The sequence below is a fragment of the Colletotrichum scovillei genome (assembly GCF_011075155.1).
Source record: "Colletotrichum scovillei strain TJNH1 chromosome Unknown Contig00013, whole genome shotgun sequence".
NCBI classification, from domain to species: Eukaryota; Fungi; Ascomycota; class Sordariomycetes; order Glomerellales; family Glomerellaceae; genus Colletotrichum; species Colletotrichum scovillei.
Window position 1 is genome coordinate 321,051 of NW_023336271.1, and position 13,003 is coordinate 334,053.

The following is a 13,003-nucleotide window of genomic DNA, read 5'->3' on the forward strand; positions in this document are numbered from 1 at the left end:
CCTAGGCCAAGATTCAGCATTGGAATTATGACTCTGAACAGAAGACCAACCGATTTCTAGTATTCTCTCTAGAGCCCCCAGCAAACCATCGAGGTGATTGCATATGACTCTACTCACATCCTTCCTATCCTTTACACGGTGATCTAGGGACGATTTGCCGCTGCTCTTAGCTTTGATGCTAGCTGCCCAGATATTGAAGTTGGCCTGGCAGTCTTCTACCCACTCTGGAGCAGAAGCAGATCCCAAACTGAGGACTAGTCGGTCCAAAGCAGCCTCGCAGCTCAAACTGCGCTGAAGAATGGGACGGGCTTCCATGTCGAATAGTTACCGTTTGTGAGTGATCACTAAGGTAAATAGGCTCTAGTGCGGGGTGGTCCTTCCTCAATTTCGCCTTTGTACGAATGGTGTATACCCTGATATTGTCATTTCGGGCCGATCGGAAGGAACGTCTTGAGGCGAATTCAGCGGTCTTTCATGGAATCGGCGACGAGGAAAATGTGCTCCAAGAAGATTGGAAAAGCAGGAATTGGTCACGAATAGTGAGCACACAGAAAGCGGGGTTTGAACCAGGTTTGTGTCTTATGCAAGCTGACTTCCTGTCTGTTGGCCGACGGTCCACATCCCCTTGTACACCAACGAGTAAAACCTCGGTATGTTTCGTTATTTCTTATCTCGATTAAAAAATGGCCTGCAAGATTGTATTACGCAGCATTATCCACAGATCAAAAGCTGACTTTCTTTACTCTGGACAAATCCGGTGCGAACGCATTGTACAAACTGCAGTTGACAAACTTGACATCGAACATGTGCATATCAATCAAGTTTCTTACGACTAGTTAGACTACAAAGATCTCACTACCGTTGCCAGGTGCAATTATCCGTTCGTCCGCGATTCCTTCGTTGTGCAGAATCTCTTTCATTTCGGCGAGACGATCCCCTGAATCCAAGCTGTAAGTTGCACCTTTCGAATGGGTCTCGTAGTCCCATGTTCTATCTAAGAGACCCTTGCGTATCCTGGCGAGCCGTACTGCCCAGACGAAGTCTGACACTGTCTCTCCTGACATTGAAAGTTTATCTTCTGTTGAGTTCTCTATCCCGACACCAGCATCAGCCAGCCCGTAGAGGCCACTATTCGAAAATCAGTCCCCATTCAAAGCAGACGATCAGTACTCCTTATGTGTATACTGATGATTCAAATCTTTTGAAAGAAAACTAGGAGGCGTTGTTTGTCTTACGTTCCGAGGCCTCCGTGGAGCCCAATTTTCCGTTCCTTCGACCGGAGAACTCGCGCACCGCGAGCGATTGCAATGCCTGTGATCATATAAAAAGACCATCTTCCCATTTTCTTGTGTTCCTGTATGTATCTCGACACCTCATCAGTAGTGATGCTGTCCTCTATATATGACGGCGTTGCTTGGATTGTGTAGGTATCGAGCACCTTGAACTCGCCATGGTTGGTGACAGACTTTTGGAATGCTATGCCAGCGCTGGCAGTTGCAGTGATTCCAGCAGCCGCCAAGATAGGTGCACCTATATGTCCGTAGTGGTTGATTGTTGGTCCTGAACTCTGCTCCCAGGACATATTCTCGGACTTTGTGTGGTAAATTGGCATATCTGCTGGGATCTCCGATGGTCCTGAAATGTTGATGATTTTGTCTAGGTGCTCTAAATCAGGTATGATGTGGCCGCAGCATACCGGTCCCTTGATCTGTCCGGTCCCGTCTTCCAATCCAGTGGGCGGCGGATAGTGCGTTTGTCGCAGTACGAACCAACACTTCTTGCTCATTATGGCGAAAGGAACAATAAAGTAATAGACATGAATCCGACGACAATTCGACAATCAACGCTCACCGAGGTACTTCCCCGACTGCCAGCTCGTTCGTGTAGTGTCTTGTTAAAAGATGCTTTGGTCGAAAGGCTTTGACCTAAGAGTTTTGCCTCTCAGACTGAGGGGAAACAATGAGGCAATGCCCTCCGAAGACCAATCAATCACTGAAATGTTCAGTATTTTTAGATGGTGAGACTTGGTTGGCTGACCGTTTCCTAGGCATCAGTGGATATCATAACTCGTGCATTACCCCTCAGTGTTATCGTAATCCTGGTTCAGCTTGCTTATGCTGCCAAGACCACTGCGCAGCCTCGTTTTGATCCAGCTACCTACTCCTAAGCGCCTCGTGATCTTCAACTCGAGTAGATTCACGGGGCCGTCTTTTTGCGACTGGGTGCTTCAGGAAAGTATTCGAGATACCCCATCTCGGCCATGAAGGAAGATATGCTACCCTTCGCGCTCAGGGCGACTGACATGTTTCGCAAAGTTGTGGAGGGGCTGCTGCAAGGCAAGCGGAATATGGAGTATTTCAACCTTCTCGACTCAGCTTTGACGAATGTCGTGCAATGGCTGAAAGAATTGCCACGTGTCTTCGACATAAAGACATCGCCGAAAGAAGTCTTCCGTCTATTGGTCATTCTCGAGAACCTGATCCAGGTAAGCGCAATAACTGATTCAGAGGTTTGGCAAGTTGTCTCATGCCATTCCAGTGGCCAAGGAAACCCAACAGGCATTTCAAATCTCTTGATCCTATTGCATACGAGCAGGGATGGTTTCCTGGACTGTCAGAGTTCATCAAACACCCCGAAACGGGGAAAGCATTGTTGAGAGTGTTTGCAACAAGCACCAAAGCTTCAAAGGCCCGCCAGAAGCTGATAGAGTCGCTCGAGAAATTCACCAGGACAGAGCCCTCCGCAGTTGAACAACCGAAGCTAGCGGAAGTCGTGCAGACAAGACACCAGACGTTAGCCCAAGACAACTATCAGTATCACCTTGCTGAGTTGCACAGAGTGCTTGCGATGAATTGCATTTGTCAACGTGGAGTCGACGAGATGGCCATTAGGGTGAATTTGAGGTTGAGAGGGTTCGAAAGAGATGAAAAGACACCCGAGGATGTCACCTTTGGCGTTTTCTTTCTCGACCACCCCCACGAACACCACGGCAGCGAAGTATGCCATTGGCAAGACACAAAGATCTGTATTTCCAAGAAGAGGTGATTTCGAACCACTTTTGGCTACAGCCATTGGACTATGCTGACATTATTTGACCTCAGGAGGATCACCTTCGCAGGTTTTCCAGAGCAGCTATCACACTCAAACTGTCAGATACTTTCTAAAAAGGAGTTCTGCGATATAATATCGCATCGCCAGCAAGCTCAACTACGCCTCGTTGCGCAAAGCGATGACTTGGCCGTCAGAGAATACGCTCCGTTATCACGATTCTTCTGCCCATATACTTCAAGCTTTAAACTTTCTGAAATACTTGACGATAAACTAAAACGAAAGCAAAGACTGACGATAGCCTATCTTGTGGCCAATGCCGTATGGCAGTTTTACGATTCAACTTGGATGCGAAAGGAATGGAATAAAGACACCATCCATTTCATGCTTGAACGTCGTGGCAACACGGCCAAAGCAATATACGTCAACGAGCCGTTCCTTTCAACCCGTTTCGATGCAGCCGAGCCTCCCTCCGAGGACAGGATGAAATTTCGATATCATCCCCTGCCTAAGATTCTAGCGCTTGGCATCATGATGTTGGAGATCGAGCTAGGTCTAAATATTGAAGATTACTATCAAGATCGACCCGAGTTTTATGATGCTCAAGGTACTCTAACCGTCAATGCGAGTCACATCATCGCAATGGAGATTTTCAAGACGTCAGACCTGTGGGAGGAGAGGGACACGTTCAAACCTTTCAAGGAATTGATTGGGGCTTGCTTGACTGCCGATCCGTTTAGAAGTCTAGCGGAGCATCCAGGACAACTTCGCGATGCAATCTACAAGCATGTTGTTGCGCCTTTGAAGGGATTCTATGAGATAGCGTGGGGGGACTTTGAAGAGTCAGACGTTGGACCTATCCGCGTCCAGCCGGAAGGCGCAGAGATGCCCCTGATTGCCGGGTTCCAACGTCTTGCGACTGGTGCAAACGACCGGAGCCGGAGTGCGACGATGCCGCTACCGAAAGGATCAGTCAGTGAAGTCAGGTTCGTCTGCTCTCGTCGAAATTTTATTTCTATCTTGAAGTTTTGAATGGCTAAGCCTGGTCGCAGTTCCGCTCCTACATCCGATCGGTGGTTTGCCCAGCTTGAGAACCTGAAGACCATCTTACGTCTTCCTCGAAGCAAAAGCGATGCTTCATACGCGCCTACGAAGATAGCCATCTTAGACACAGGCATTGACAAGTCACATTCCTCGTCTGTCGTGGAGTACCGGGACTTCTTGGACCCCAAGGATGTCCATCGTTGCGACAGTACTGGGCACGGAACCAGTGCCTTCAAGTTGCTACAGAAGGTGTACCCGGAAGCCCAAATATTTGTTGGTCGTGTGTGGGAGAGTAACCAAGCAAATCATGACACTGAAAATATCATGACCAAGGTACACCAAGTTCCTGCTTCAGATGCGGCAGCCTCTATCGAATCGTTGCCTAACATGAGCCCAGGCAATTCGCTACGCTAGAGAGACCTGGAAAGTCGACATCATCATCATGCCATCGGGCTTCGAATCCGAAGACGAAGACATGCTCAGAGCAATCGAAGAAGCAAACGCAGCCCGCGTGCTGCTCTTCGCCGCCGCGTCCAACCATGGGAATTTGACAAACATTGCATTCCCAGCGCGCCTCTACCGAGCAGAAAAAACATTCTGCATGTTCTCCACCGACGCCAATGCCAGGAGTCTGCCAGCCTTCAATCCCTCCCCCTTACCAGGAGCTCGCAATAGCTTCGCGATCCTAGGAGAAGGCATCACACTTGGTAGTGATCCTCCCCTGTCAGGGACTTCATTCTCAACCGTGATTGGGGCGGCGCTCGCTGGGCGCATTATTGATTTTTCGCGGCATCATGACACCCGGAGCCAGATTCGCAGGTCGGAACACCTGAAGCGGGTGGAGGGCATGGCGTCTGTGTTTGCCAAGATGGCGAGGATGGATAATGGGTACCGGTGCATCGCTCCCTGGAGGCTGTTGCCCCAGATGGATTACGAAGACTTGTTGGACGTTTCCAACCGCTCGGAGATCCGCCGGCGGCTCTGTGAGGTCATTTCCGGAGCGTTGGAGGAGGTCTATGGATGATTAAGCGAAGCATGGATTCGGGGCAGGCATCCACTAGGTATCACGACACCAGTGTCCCAGTACTCCAGACGTTTGTTGAACATAAAAAAGTTGATAGAGCATTTTGGGAATCATCCAGGAAGTCTAACCCTGGCAATCTATAAACCTATCTACAGACTTTGTAGGAAATGGGGGTGTCTCATCCACTCATCACTCATTAACAGCCCCTAAGGGGGCAACACAATAGTTCCTGCTTCAATACCCTCCTCCAATGCTTACTCGCGCCATCACACATTTAGTGAAGGGCCTGGGCAAGCTTCTGGCACAACTGGCGGGTCTCGGGCTCCAACTGCTCCTCAGGCGGGCTGAGGACAGCCTGCAGAACGGGCAGGATCTTGGGAGTGAGGCTGGCGACAGTGGGGTTCTGGGCATCGTACAGGTTGTAGAGGGCCTGGTAGATGGGGGCGTTCTCCTCGTAATCCTCCTGGAGGGGAAGAGCATCGACGAGGGCGGGCAGGACACGAGCGACGAACTCGGGGTTGGGGTTGCGGATGATCATGCGGGAGATGCAGCCGGAGACGTTGTCGACCATGCGAGACTCCTTGATCTGAAGGAGGGGCTCGAGCTTCTCCAGGACGGTGGGGTACTGGGAGATGGTCTTGTCGGTGGCCTGGGAGTTGAAGATGAGCTGGCCCATGGCGTAGGCGGCGTTGGACTTGGCAAGGGAGTCGGGGTCGGTCAGGCGGTGGGTCAGGACAGGCAGGAGAGAGTCGGTGAACTCGGTGACGGCCTGGCCCATGTACTTGACAGCCTCAGCAATGACGCCAACGGCAGTGGAACGCTCGAGAGACTCCTGGGAGCTGGCGAACTTGAGGATGGGCTGTTGGTAGACCCTCCACATCTCGGAGAAGTCACTGCCGAGGACAGTAGCGAGGCCGAGAATGACGTCGAGAGCGGTGTCAATGACGAGCCAGTCGAACTCGGAAGAGCCCTCGGCAGCCTCTTCCTCCTCCTCCTCACCGAGATCCATCTGGCAGGGGTGAGAGCGAGTGATGAGGCAACCAAGGATAGTCAAGCTGCTCTTGAGCAGCTCGTTGTGTGTAAGGATGGCGGGACCGCACGACTTGAGGGTGGCGGCGATGTTGCGGTTGATCTCAGTGATAACAGAACTATTGGAACGTCAGCAAAATGCCCGCTTAAATGCTAGTCATGGAAATGATAAAGATGCCCAATGAATCAGACGTGATCAATCGTGTTCTCAGCAACCGCACTTTGTGCGTCTGAGTGAGCTGGGTATAACGAGAGTTACTCATCCTTTAGGGCTGGGGAATGGGAAGTAAAGTAGAAGTGGGGTGCATACCGTTCGCTGTCCTCCTCCCAGACACTGAGAGTGGCCTCAACAACAGACTGGCCGAGGTCGTTGATGACCTGGCCGGGGTTCTGCTTGGGGGGGTAGCCAGCCTCCCACTTGGCGCCGGTCGACTCCTCGTAGAGTTGCCAGACGCGGGCGTAGGCGCGCCAGAGGGTAGAGATAGCAGCCTTGCGAGCTCCCTCGTAGGGGTGCTGAGCCAGGGGAGAAACCTTGCCCATGGCATCGGCAAGGTACTTCTCGATGGCAGCGCCGTCGCAGGAGTGGGTGATGACATCGCCAAGAACCTCGAGTGCGATCTCTTGCTCAAGAGCGACGGCGGTGACACCGGCAAAGTCCTCAAGATCCTCCCAGTCGGCATCCTCGTCCATGTCCTCCTCATCGTCATCAGCAGCAGCCTTCAGGTTGAGCTTCTTGCCGTTGGAGATCAGCAGACCCTCGGGGATATCCTCCTCGGTAAGGCCAGGGATAGAGAGAGACTCCTCCTCGAGCTCAAGGCAGTCAAAGAGACCCTTGAAGACACCGGGAAGGAAGTGAGAAAAGTCGTTGCCGTAGACCTTGGACAAAGAAGCCCAAAGGATGAAGCTAGTCTCCTTGAGGCGAGCGTTGTCGAGGCTGAGAGCCTCCTCGCTGGCCTTCATGAGGTCCATGACGTAGGGCTGGAACTCTTGGGCGCCAACAGCGTCGGCAATGCGGCCCATGGAGTCGCAGACGGCTGAGCGGAGGTTCAGAGCCTCCTCACCGTCCTTAATGGCAACGTACTGGCCAAGTGCGCCCATGACCTCAGCGAAGTAGGGCTTGAACTCCTCGCGACCAAGAGCGGCAGCAATGGCGCCAATGGCGCCGGCAGCACCACCCTTGACGGAGAAATCCTCATGGTGGAGAAGCTTGCCCATGGGGACAATGAGCTTGGGGCCAAACTCCTTGATGAGGTCGTCCTCAAGACCCTCACCAATGAGAGAGTCAAGCGCACCGCAGACAGCACGGATAACTCTGACGCTCTGGCTGTCGGTAGAGCCAACGACGGCCTCGAGGTTGGTGAGCAGGGCACCGATGAGCTCGCGGTGCTTGGGGGCGAGCTCATCAGCCATCTCGTCGGCGAGGTGGATGAGACCGACGAGAGCAGCGTGTCGGACGGAGACGTCCTGGTCGTTCAGCAGAGTGAGAACGATGGGCAGGAGAGGCTGGATCTGGGTGGCGACGAAGTCGGGGGCACCCTCGGAAGCGGTGCCGAGAGAGAGCATGGCGGACTTGCGGTGGCCGGGGTTGGGGTTCTGGGCGAACTGGGGGAACTGCTCGAGCAGAGGCACAATGACCTGGCGAGGGGGCAAGTCGTTGGCCAGCTGATCGATGAGAGCCAGGGCAGTTCTGGCCGGGGAGTTCTCGTCGTCATCATCGTCAGTCTCGATCTCGGTGACAATCTGCATGGACTTGATCATGAGAAGGGCACCCATGTCCTTCATGCCCTGGATCTTCATGCGGCGGTAGCGAGCGCACTGGCTGAGGAAAGCCAGAGATTGCGAGCGAGCCTCCTCTTCGACCTCGTTGTTGATAGCGAGCTCGAGCATGAAGTGGATGAGGTCCTTGAGGTGGGGACCCAAGAAAGAGGAGTCGAAAGCCAGGAAAGACTGGAAGACCTCGAAGACGTCACGGTAGTAGTCGTCGTTGCCCTCAGAGATAGCGTTCTTGAGGATCTCAACGATGGGCTGAACGAGCTGCTGGACGAGCTGAACGCTCTGGGTATCCTCCTCGGGGTCGATGATCATCAGAAGAGCGCCGATAGATCTGACAGAGTTCAGGCGGACATCAGCGCTCGCAGGGTCGACGATGGTCTTCTGGACCAGGCTCAGAAGCTGCTGGGCCTGCTCGGTGAAGTGGGTGGGGTCGTTGTCGAGCAGAGCGAAGAGGATGTAGGAGCCAACCTCGCGGTGGGCAACGTTGTCGGCAACGTTGAGAGACAACAGGCCGCGGACGAAGTCCTGACCGTCGCCATCCTCAAGGTCGAGACCAATAGCTCCAGCGAGAAGACGCGACTTGGAGTGACGGGAGGGAGCAGACTGATCGTTCAGAATGCTGTCCAAAATGTGCTTCTTGGCAGCCTCGCGCTGGGAGGCGTCAATCTTGGTCCAGTGTCTGGGGGTCAGGCGCAGAGCCTGGACGGAGGCCAGCTGTCGGATGGCGGCGTCATCGTGGGAGACGGTAATCTCGATGAGAAGAAGAAGAGACTCGGGCTTGGAGTAGTAGTTCTTCTGGAGCTCAGCCGTGACGGCCTTGACCTTCTCAGTGTCGGCTGGAGAGAGCAATGAACATATTAGCAAAACAGATTGCGCAAGAATTTAAGTGTGATGAACCGGATGAAAAAGCAAAATTTATAGGCGAAAAAAGCACGAGGCAAAATAAGCGAGGGCGACGAAATGAGGCAGACGGGCTCGACCAGGTTTGCGGCCGGGGTGGCACAGGGCGATGGGGAATGGGAAGGGGGAGTTGAGTAAGGTAACTTACGAATCTGGCTCGCTTGGAGCAGCTGGACCAAGTTTCCTTTATCCATCTTGAGGTTCTGTTGGAGTCTCGTCGTCCTCACAACTATTCGCAAAAGAAGGAAAAGACGAGGAGGGGAAGAAGAAGGAAAAAGAGAGGAGGAGGTGAGAAGGGAAAAGGAAGGGGAAGTAAAGGCCCGGCGCAACTGAATTTTTATCCAAGCACAGAAGGACCAGGACGGGGTGTGTCGGCCAGTTGTTTTGTTGATGCCCGAACCACCTATGACACGCCGTTAACGACGAAAAAAATAAAATAAAAATAATGAGAAAATAATAAAACCACCAGCCAAATGACAGCTTTGGAGGCAACCTTGGACTTGCACCACACAAAATTTTAGGGGACCAGCGTGAAAATTTCGAGATGAGCCCCGCCACCACTGATAAGATAAGGAGGGGTAGAAGGTGTCGAAGCCTGAAGGAACCTGGAAGGAAAGAAAAAAAATTGATGCAAGGCGGGGTCAAGTCCAGGTACCCCTCCTCGACTTTTTCCTACGCGCCTGCAGAAAATGCGTAACGGCAGCATGCCTCTCGGTACGTATCCGTTCTGCCCCTCCATTCACGTGCTCTTTGACTCTCGAATCTTCACTCGCATTGTTCACCTCCATCATCTATGTCGGCAGCCATAATACTGCGGTATGTCTTCAGATTGCCTGGCTAATCTGCCTTGGGTAATATAATGAGCTTGCTAAACCATATTAGGCAATAAGACAGGCGCGGCTCGTCCAGATCACCGTCCTTGGTGCTTGCTCACCTTCTTGCTAGGAAAGGTATTCAACTGCAGTCAACCAACATTGCGACTACTTGAATGTGTATTTGCCCCGCTGGAAGTATTCTTCTGGTTCTGAAGCCCCAAATAGGGTGTAACTGAGTCCTGGTGTCTTGCTGTTGTCAAGTCTATGGACCTATGAGAGGATTGCATCTTCATGCCTTCTCAGGTACAGCATGGCTTCCGCCAAGCGCAGCTTCACGTACCCCATACTAAGGTAAATAAGCAGAGGCCTCCATTTGAGATTAGTGTTACGAGAAGAATTTTCAACAAGGTGCCGCATAAATTGTGGGCTCGGTCTGGTTTCGAGCCATGTCACGCCGAGCTTCCTCACCGACACTTTCACATCACCGGACTATCAGCTCCACTTCACCCGACACGGACCCGGCCTTGGTTTCTCCATAATTCAGCCGGTTCCGGGTGAACATCGGGCGGGTGCCGCGGCTGATTCTGTGCAGTGAAGCCGCGCTCTCATTCGATATGACACAACTCCATCTATCCTCGGTGGAAATTCGTTTTCCCCCCCTCGTTAGTTCCAAGAAATTGATCCGGGACTGCCTGCAAAAAGCGTTGCGAGACAAAGTTGACGAGGACGAGTCTCATGTCCCTCTCAATCTGATGAAGTATGTTCCTCGCTCATGGCTTATTTATCATCTAGCTGATCCTGGGCTAAACATTCCGTATCGCGTCGATCAGATTAATGGACGTGGAGTGCATCAAAAGTTCCACTTCAAGCCGCGATTTGGACCATGACGGTTGTTGCTAGCCATGCTCAATGGCCAGGCAGGATCGAGTGTGAGCTTGAAGAACGTGGAAGTAGCCCGGTAGCAAACGAATCAGACCTAAGACGATCAAAAACTTCAGGATCCAGTGTAATCTTATACATGATCACTAAGCAATCTTGGATCACCCAAGCGATGGAGACTTCATGTAATGCAAATAGACAGAGGCAGGGAGCCCCGTCTCATTATGATTGATTATGCTTCTATGTAAGGAATGTATCGTGATATGCATATGCCAAAGGATTGAATAGCGCCGGTTCCATGCAATGTCGAGTGTTCTCCCAATCGAACACCCTCCAATTATTTGATGCTGATTAATATGCTGTTTTTTTCGTTAAGTTGTTTCAGTGTCGTCGTAATTTACAGACCGCAGGCGTTAAGGCCGACCTGGGTAGCCTGGGCATCGATGCGACCAAGCTGAGCAGCCTGTCCATTGGTAAGGTCGTTCATGGCGCCGAGAGCCAAGTTGAAGCCGGAGCCAGCGTGGTCAATGGCGAGGACGTTGATGCTCTTGCCATTGTAGGTGAGCTGCCAGCAGGTGCCGCACTATCGTGTGCGCGTTAACAAATGTGGTAAAGAGATGAGGAAAGAAGAGTACAACTTACGCTGGGGGAGTTCCAGCCGGCAATGGCGTCAGCGCCACCGATGTAGGGGAACTTTGCGACCTGGCCCTGGTTCTGCCATCCGTACTTTGTGATGAGGCCGTTGGCGCCGTCGGAGCAGGAGACGGCGGTCAGGGAGCGGGAGCCGTCGTCGTAGCCGGTGTCGTAGGAGACGGAGACGGCGGCCGCGGCGGCGACGGAGGAGAGGATGGTGACAAGGTTGGAGAACTGCATTTTGTATGTGGTGGTTGTGTGTTGTGATTGAGGTGGTGTTGTAGATGGGGCTAGGGAAGCTTGTTTTTAGAGTTGTGAGATTGTAGTAGTTGGAGAAGCTGGTGTAGAAGCTGATGAGGATGAGAGAGAAGTAAGTCGGATGAGGCGAGTCTTCGGTCTCTTCTTATACAGCCTCGATCTAAGCTTATCCCTAACAATGATCAGCCTCTTCACTACCTTAGGCTCCATCACCAGACCCGAACCGAAGCTGATCATGGTCTCCAACGGCAAACACAGCAAGAAGGCGGGAAAAAGACAGCCATGACGTTGCGGTCTCTCCGGCAATAGCGTCATGTCGTGACATGGCCGGCAACAGGACCCTTGGCCGGCTTGGCGAGGACTCCATACTACATGTCACATCGTATGGGATGACTGCCGGAGGGGGGCAAGTCTTCCCCAGGGTTCCTTCAATTCGTATCGAGCGGCGCAGATTACGGGAAGCAAGGGAAAAGAGAGAGTTACTCCGTAGTCTGTAGAAAAAGCACCACCTGCACTGCCGATCACAGATCTGGTTTATTGACGTGGGGAAAGGGCCACTAGAAGGAGGCGAGGATTATTCTCGTATTCACTAGCCCCGATTTCCAGCGCCGTTGGGGGGCTCACGCTCATGGCATGGGGCGGGAACAAACACGCGATGCCTCGAATTGGCTGCTGCTGCAACGGACCGGCGACGGTGTGTAGTTGACCGGTGCATGCGACAGGGCTGTCATCCTGGGCTGTTTTTAGCAATTAAACACCGCTAAGGTTATTTGGGTTTAGCATTCCCTGGTTCCGCATCTTTGCCCCGGTTTGCCAGCCTCTATTTCCTCCCAGCCGCTTGATAATGGAGAAATAGACTGATTCCGAATGAGACTATCGCGACTCAACGTATGCTCTTAGGAACCAAGGATTTTGGTCGTTTTTGACATCGTTCTCAACTTGTTTGGGCCGTCGCAGAGGAGTCTCCTCGATTCAATATGCAGAGCTTGGCTCATTTGTGCGTCGGGCGACTTTCCCGCCAACAGGTGTTGATCTCTTGTTTTTCCCCACACAATGCCGGCGGGACGTAACGTCAGGTGGCTCCTTTTTCCTCGTGTTGCTTCTGGTCGCCAGAAACGGTTTCTTCGCCAACGCATGCGTCCGCTGCCCGTTGCGACCTTACTGTTTCCTCGTCGTACAGGAAGAGGAAAACAAGACTTGACATGAACAACCCCGAATCCGAGTGGTCGGGGCTGGCATCCTCGGAGGATTGGGGCTGGCGTTCTGCGATGCAAACGTCGAGCGTCATGGGCTTACGGCTGTGGCGGGCGCCATCCCACGTTCAGATGAGCCCCAAAAGTCAGACCTGCGTAGGTACCGCAACCACGGGCACAGCATGAAGAGGAGAGACCCCGACGCCAGTGGGCACCGGCGCTGAGTCTAACAAATCGTAGCTCGCTCATGATGGCGAAGCGGTAGGGCAGTGGGCAACTTGGTAGCCCTTAGCCCTCATTCGCCTTCCGTTCATTGGCATAAGGAGCGCTTCGTGCTGACCATCCGCGGCGTCGAGCAACGTTACAAGCGCGCAAGCGCGGATCAGCACGCGCAGTCTCACTCGTCT

General features: G+C 52.7%; 4 protein-coding genes across 4 annotated transcripts; 1 reads left to right on the plus strand and 3 right to left on the minus strand.

The window, feature by feature from the left end:
* Nucleotides 1-836: 836 nt before the first annotated feature.
* Nucleotides 837-1,901, minus strand: HER10_EVM0006475 (uncharacterized protein; the record flags this gene model as incomplete). The annotated part of the gene is made up of 2 exons (XM_035476058.1): nucleotides 1,236-1,901; nucleotides 837-1,128 (listed from the first exon to the last, which is right to left on the minus strand). Exons 1-2 carry the CDS (start codon nucleotides 1,784-1,786, stop codon nucleotides 837-839), a joined length of 843 nt encoding a protein of 280 aa, XP_035325918.1. The 5' UTR covers nucleotides 1,787-1,901.
* Nucleotides 1,902-2,197: 296 nt separating this feature from the next.
* Nucleotides 2,198-5,116, plus strand: HER10_EVM0000712 (uncharacterized protein; the record flags this gene model as incomplete). The annotated part of the gene is made up of 5 exons (XM_035470481.1): nucleotides 2,198-2,485; nucleotides 2,539-3,041; nucleotides 3,102-4,034; nucleotides 4,101-4,425; nucleotides 4,490-5,116. The coding sequence occupies exons 1-5, from the start codon at nucleotides 2,261-2,263 to the stop codon at nucleotides 5,114-5,116; spliced, it is 2,613 nt and encodes an 870-aa protein (XP_035325851.1). The 5' UTR covers nucleotides 2,198-2,260.
* Nucleotides 5,067-9,337, minus strand: HER10_EVM0010873 (uncharacterized protein). The gene is made up of 3 exons (XM_035480319.1): nucleotides 8,967-9,337; nucleotides 6,456-8,754; nucleotides 5,067-6,264 (listed from the first exon to the last, which is right to left on the minus strand). The coding sequence occupies exons 1-3, from the start codon at nucleotides 9,010-9,012 to the stop codon at nucleotides 5,391-5,393; spliced, it is 3,219 nt and encodes a 1,072-aa protein (XP_035325964.1). The 5' UTR covers nucleotides 9,013-9,337; the 3' UTR covers nucleotides 5,067-5,390.
* A 1,416-nt stretch (nucleotides 9,338-10,753) lies between these two features.
* HER10_EVM0009465 (cerato-platanin) lies at nucleotides 10,754-12,648 on the minus strand. Its single transcript, XM_035478951.1, has 2 exons — nucleotides 11,155-12,648; nucleotides 10,754-11,095 (listed from the first exon to the last, which is right to left on the minus strand). Exons 1-2 carry the CDS (start codon nucleotides 11,383-11,385, stop codon nucleotides 10,910-10,912), a joined length of 417 nt encoding a protein of 138 aa, XP_035325954.1. The 5' UTR covers nucleotides 11,386-12,648; the 3' UTR covers nucleotides 10,754-10,909.
* Between the last annotated feature and the right edge of the window lie 355 nt (nucleotides 12,649-13,003).

Coding starts and splice junctions, on each gene's coding strand:
- HER10_EVM0010873 (XM_035480319.1), bottom strand. CDS start 9,012: ATGGATAAAGGAAACTTGGTCCAGCTGCTCCAAGCGAGCCAGATTC. Junction 8,755..8,966: donor GCTCCAAGCGAGCCAGATTC/GTAAGTTACCTT, acceptor TGCTCTCTCCAG/CCGACACTGAGAAGGTCAAG. Junction 6,265..6,455: donor TGGGAGGAGGACAGCGAACG/GTATGCACCCCA, acceptor ACGTTCCAATAG/TTCTGTTATCACTGAGATCA.
- HER10_EVM0009465 (XM_035478951.1), bottom strand. CDS start 11,385: ATGCAGTTCTCCAACCTTGTCACCATCCTCTCCTCCGTCGCCGCCGCG. Junction 11,096..11,154: donor CCGGCTGGAACTCCCCCAGC/GTAAGTTGTACT, acceptor CGCACACGATAG/TGCGGCACCTGCTGGCAGCT.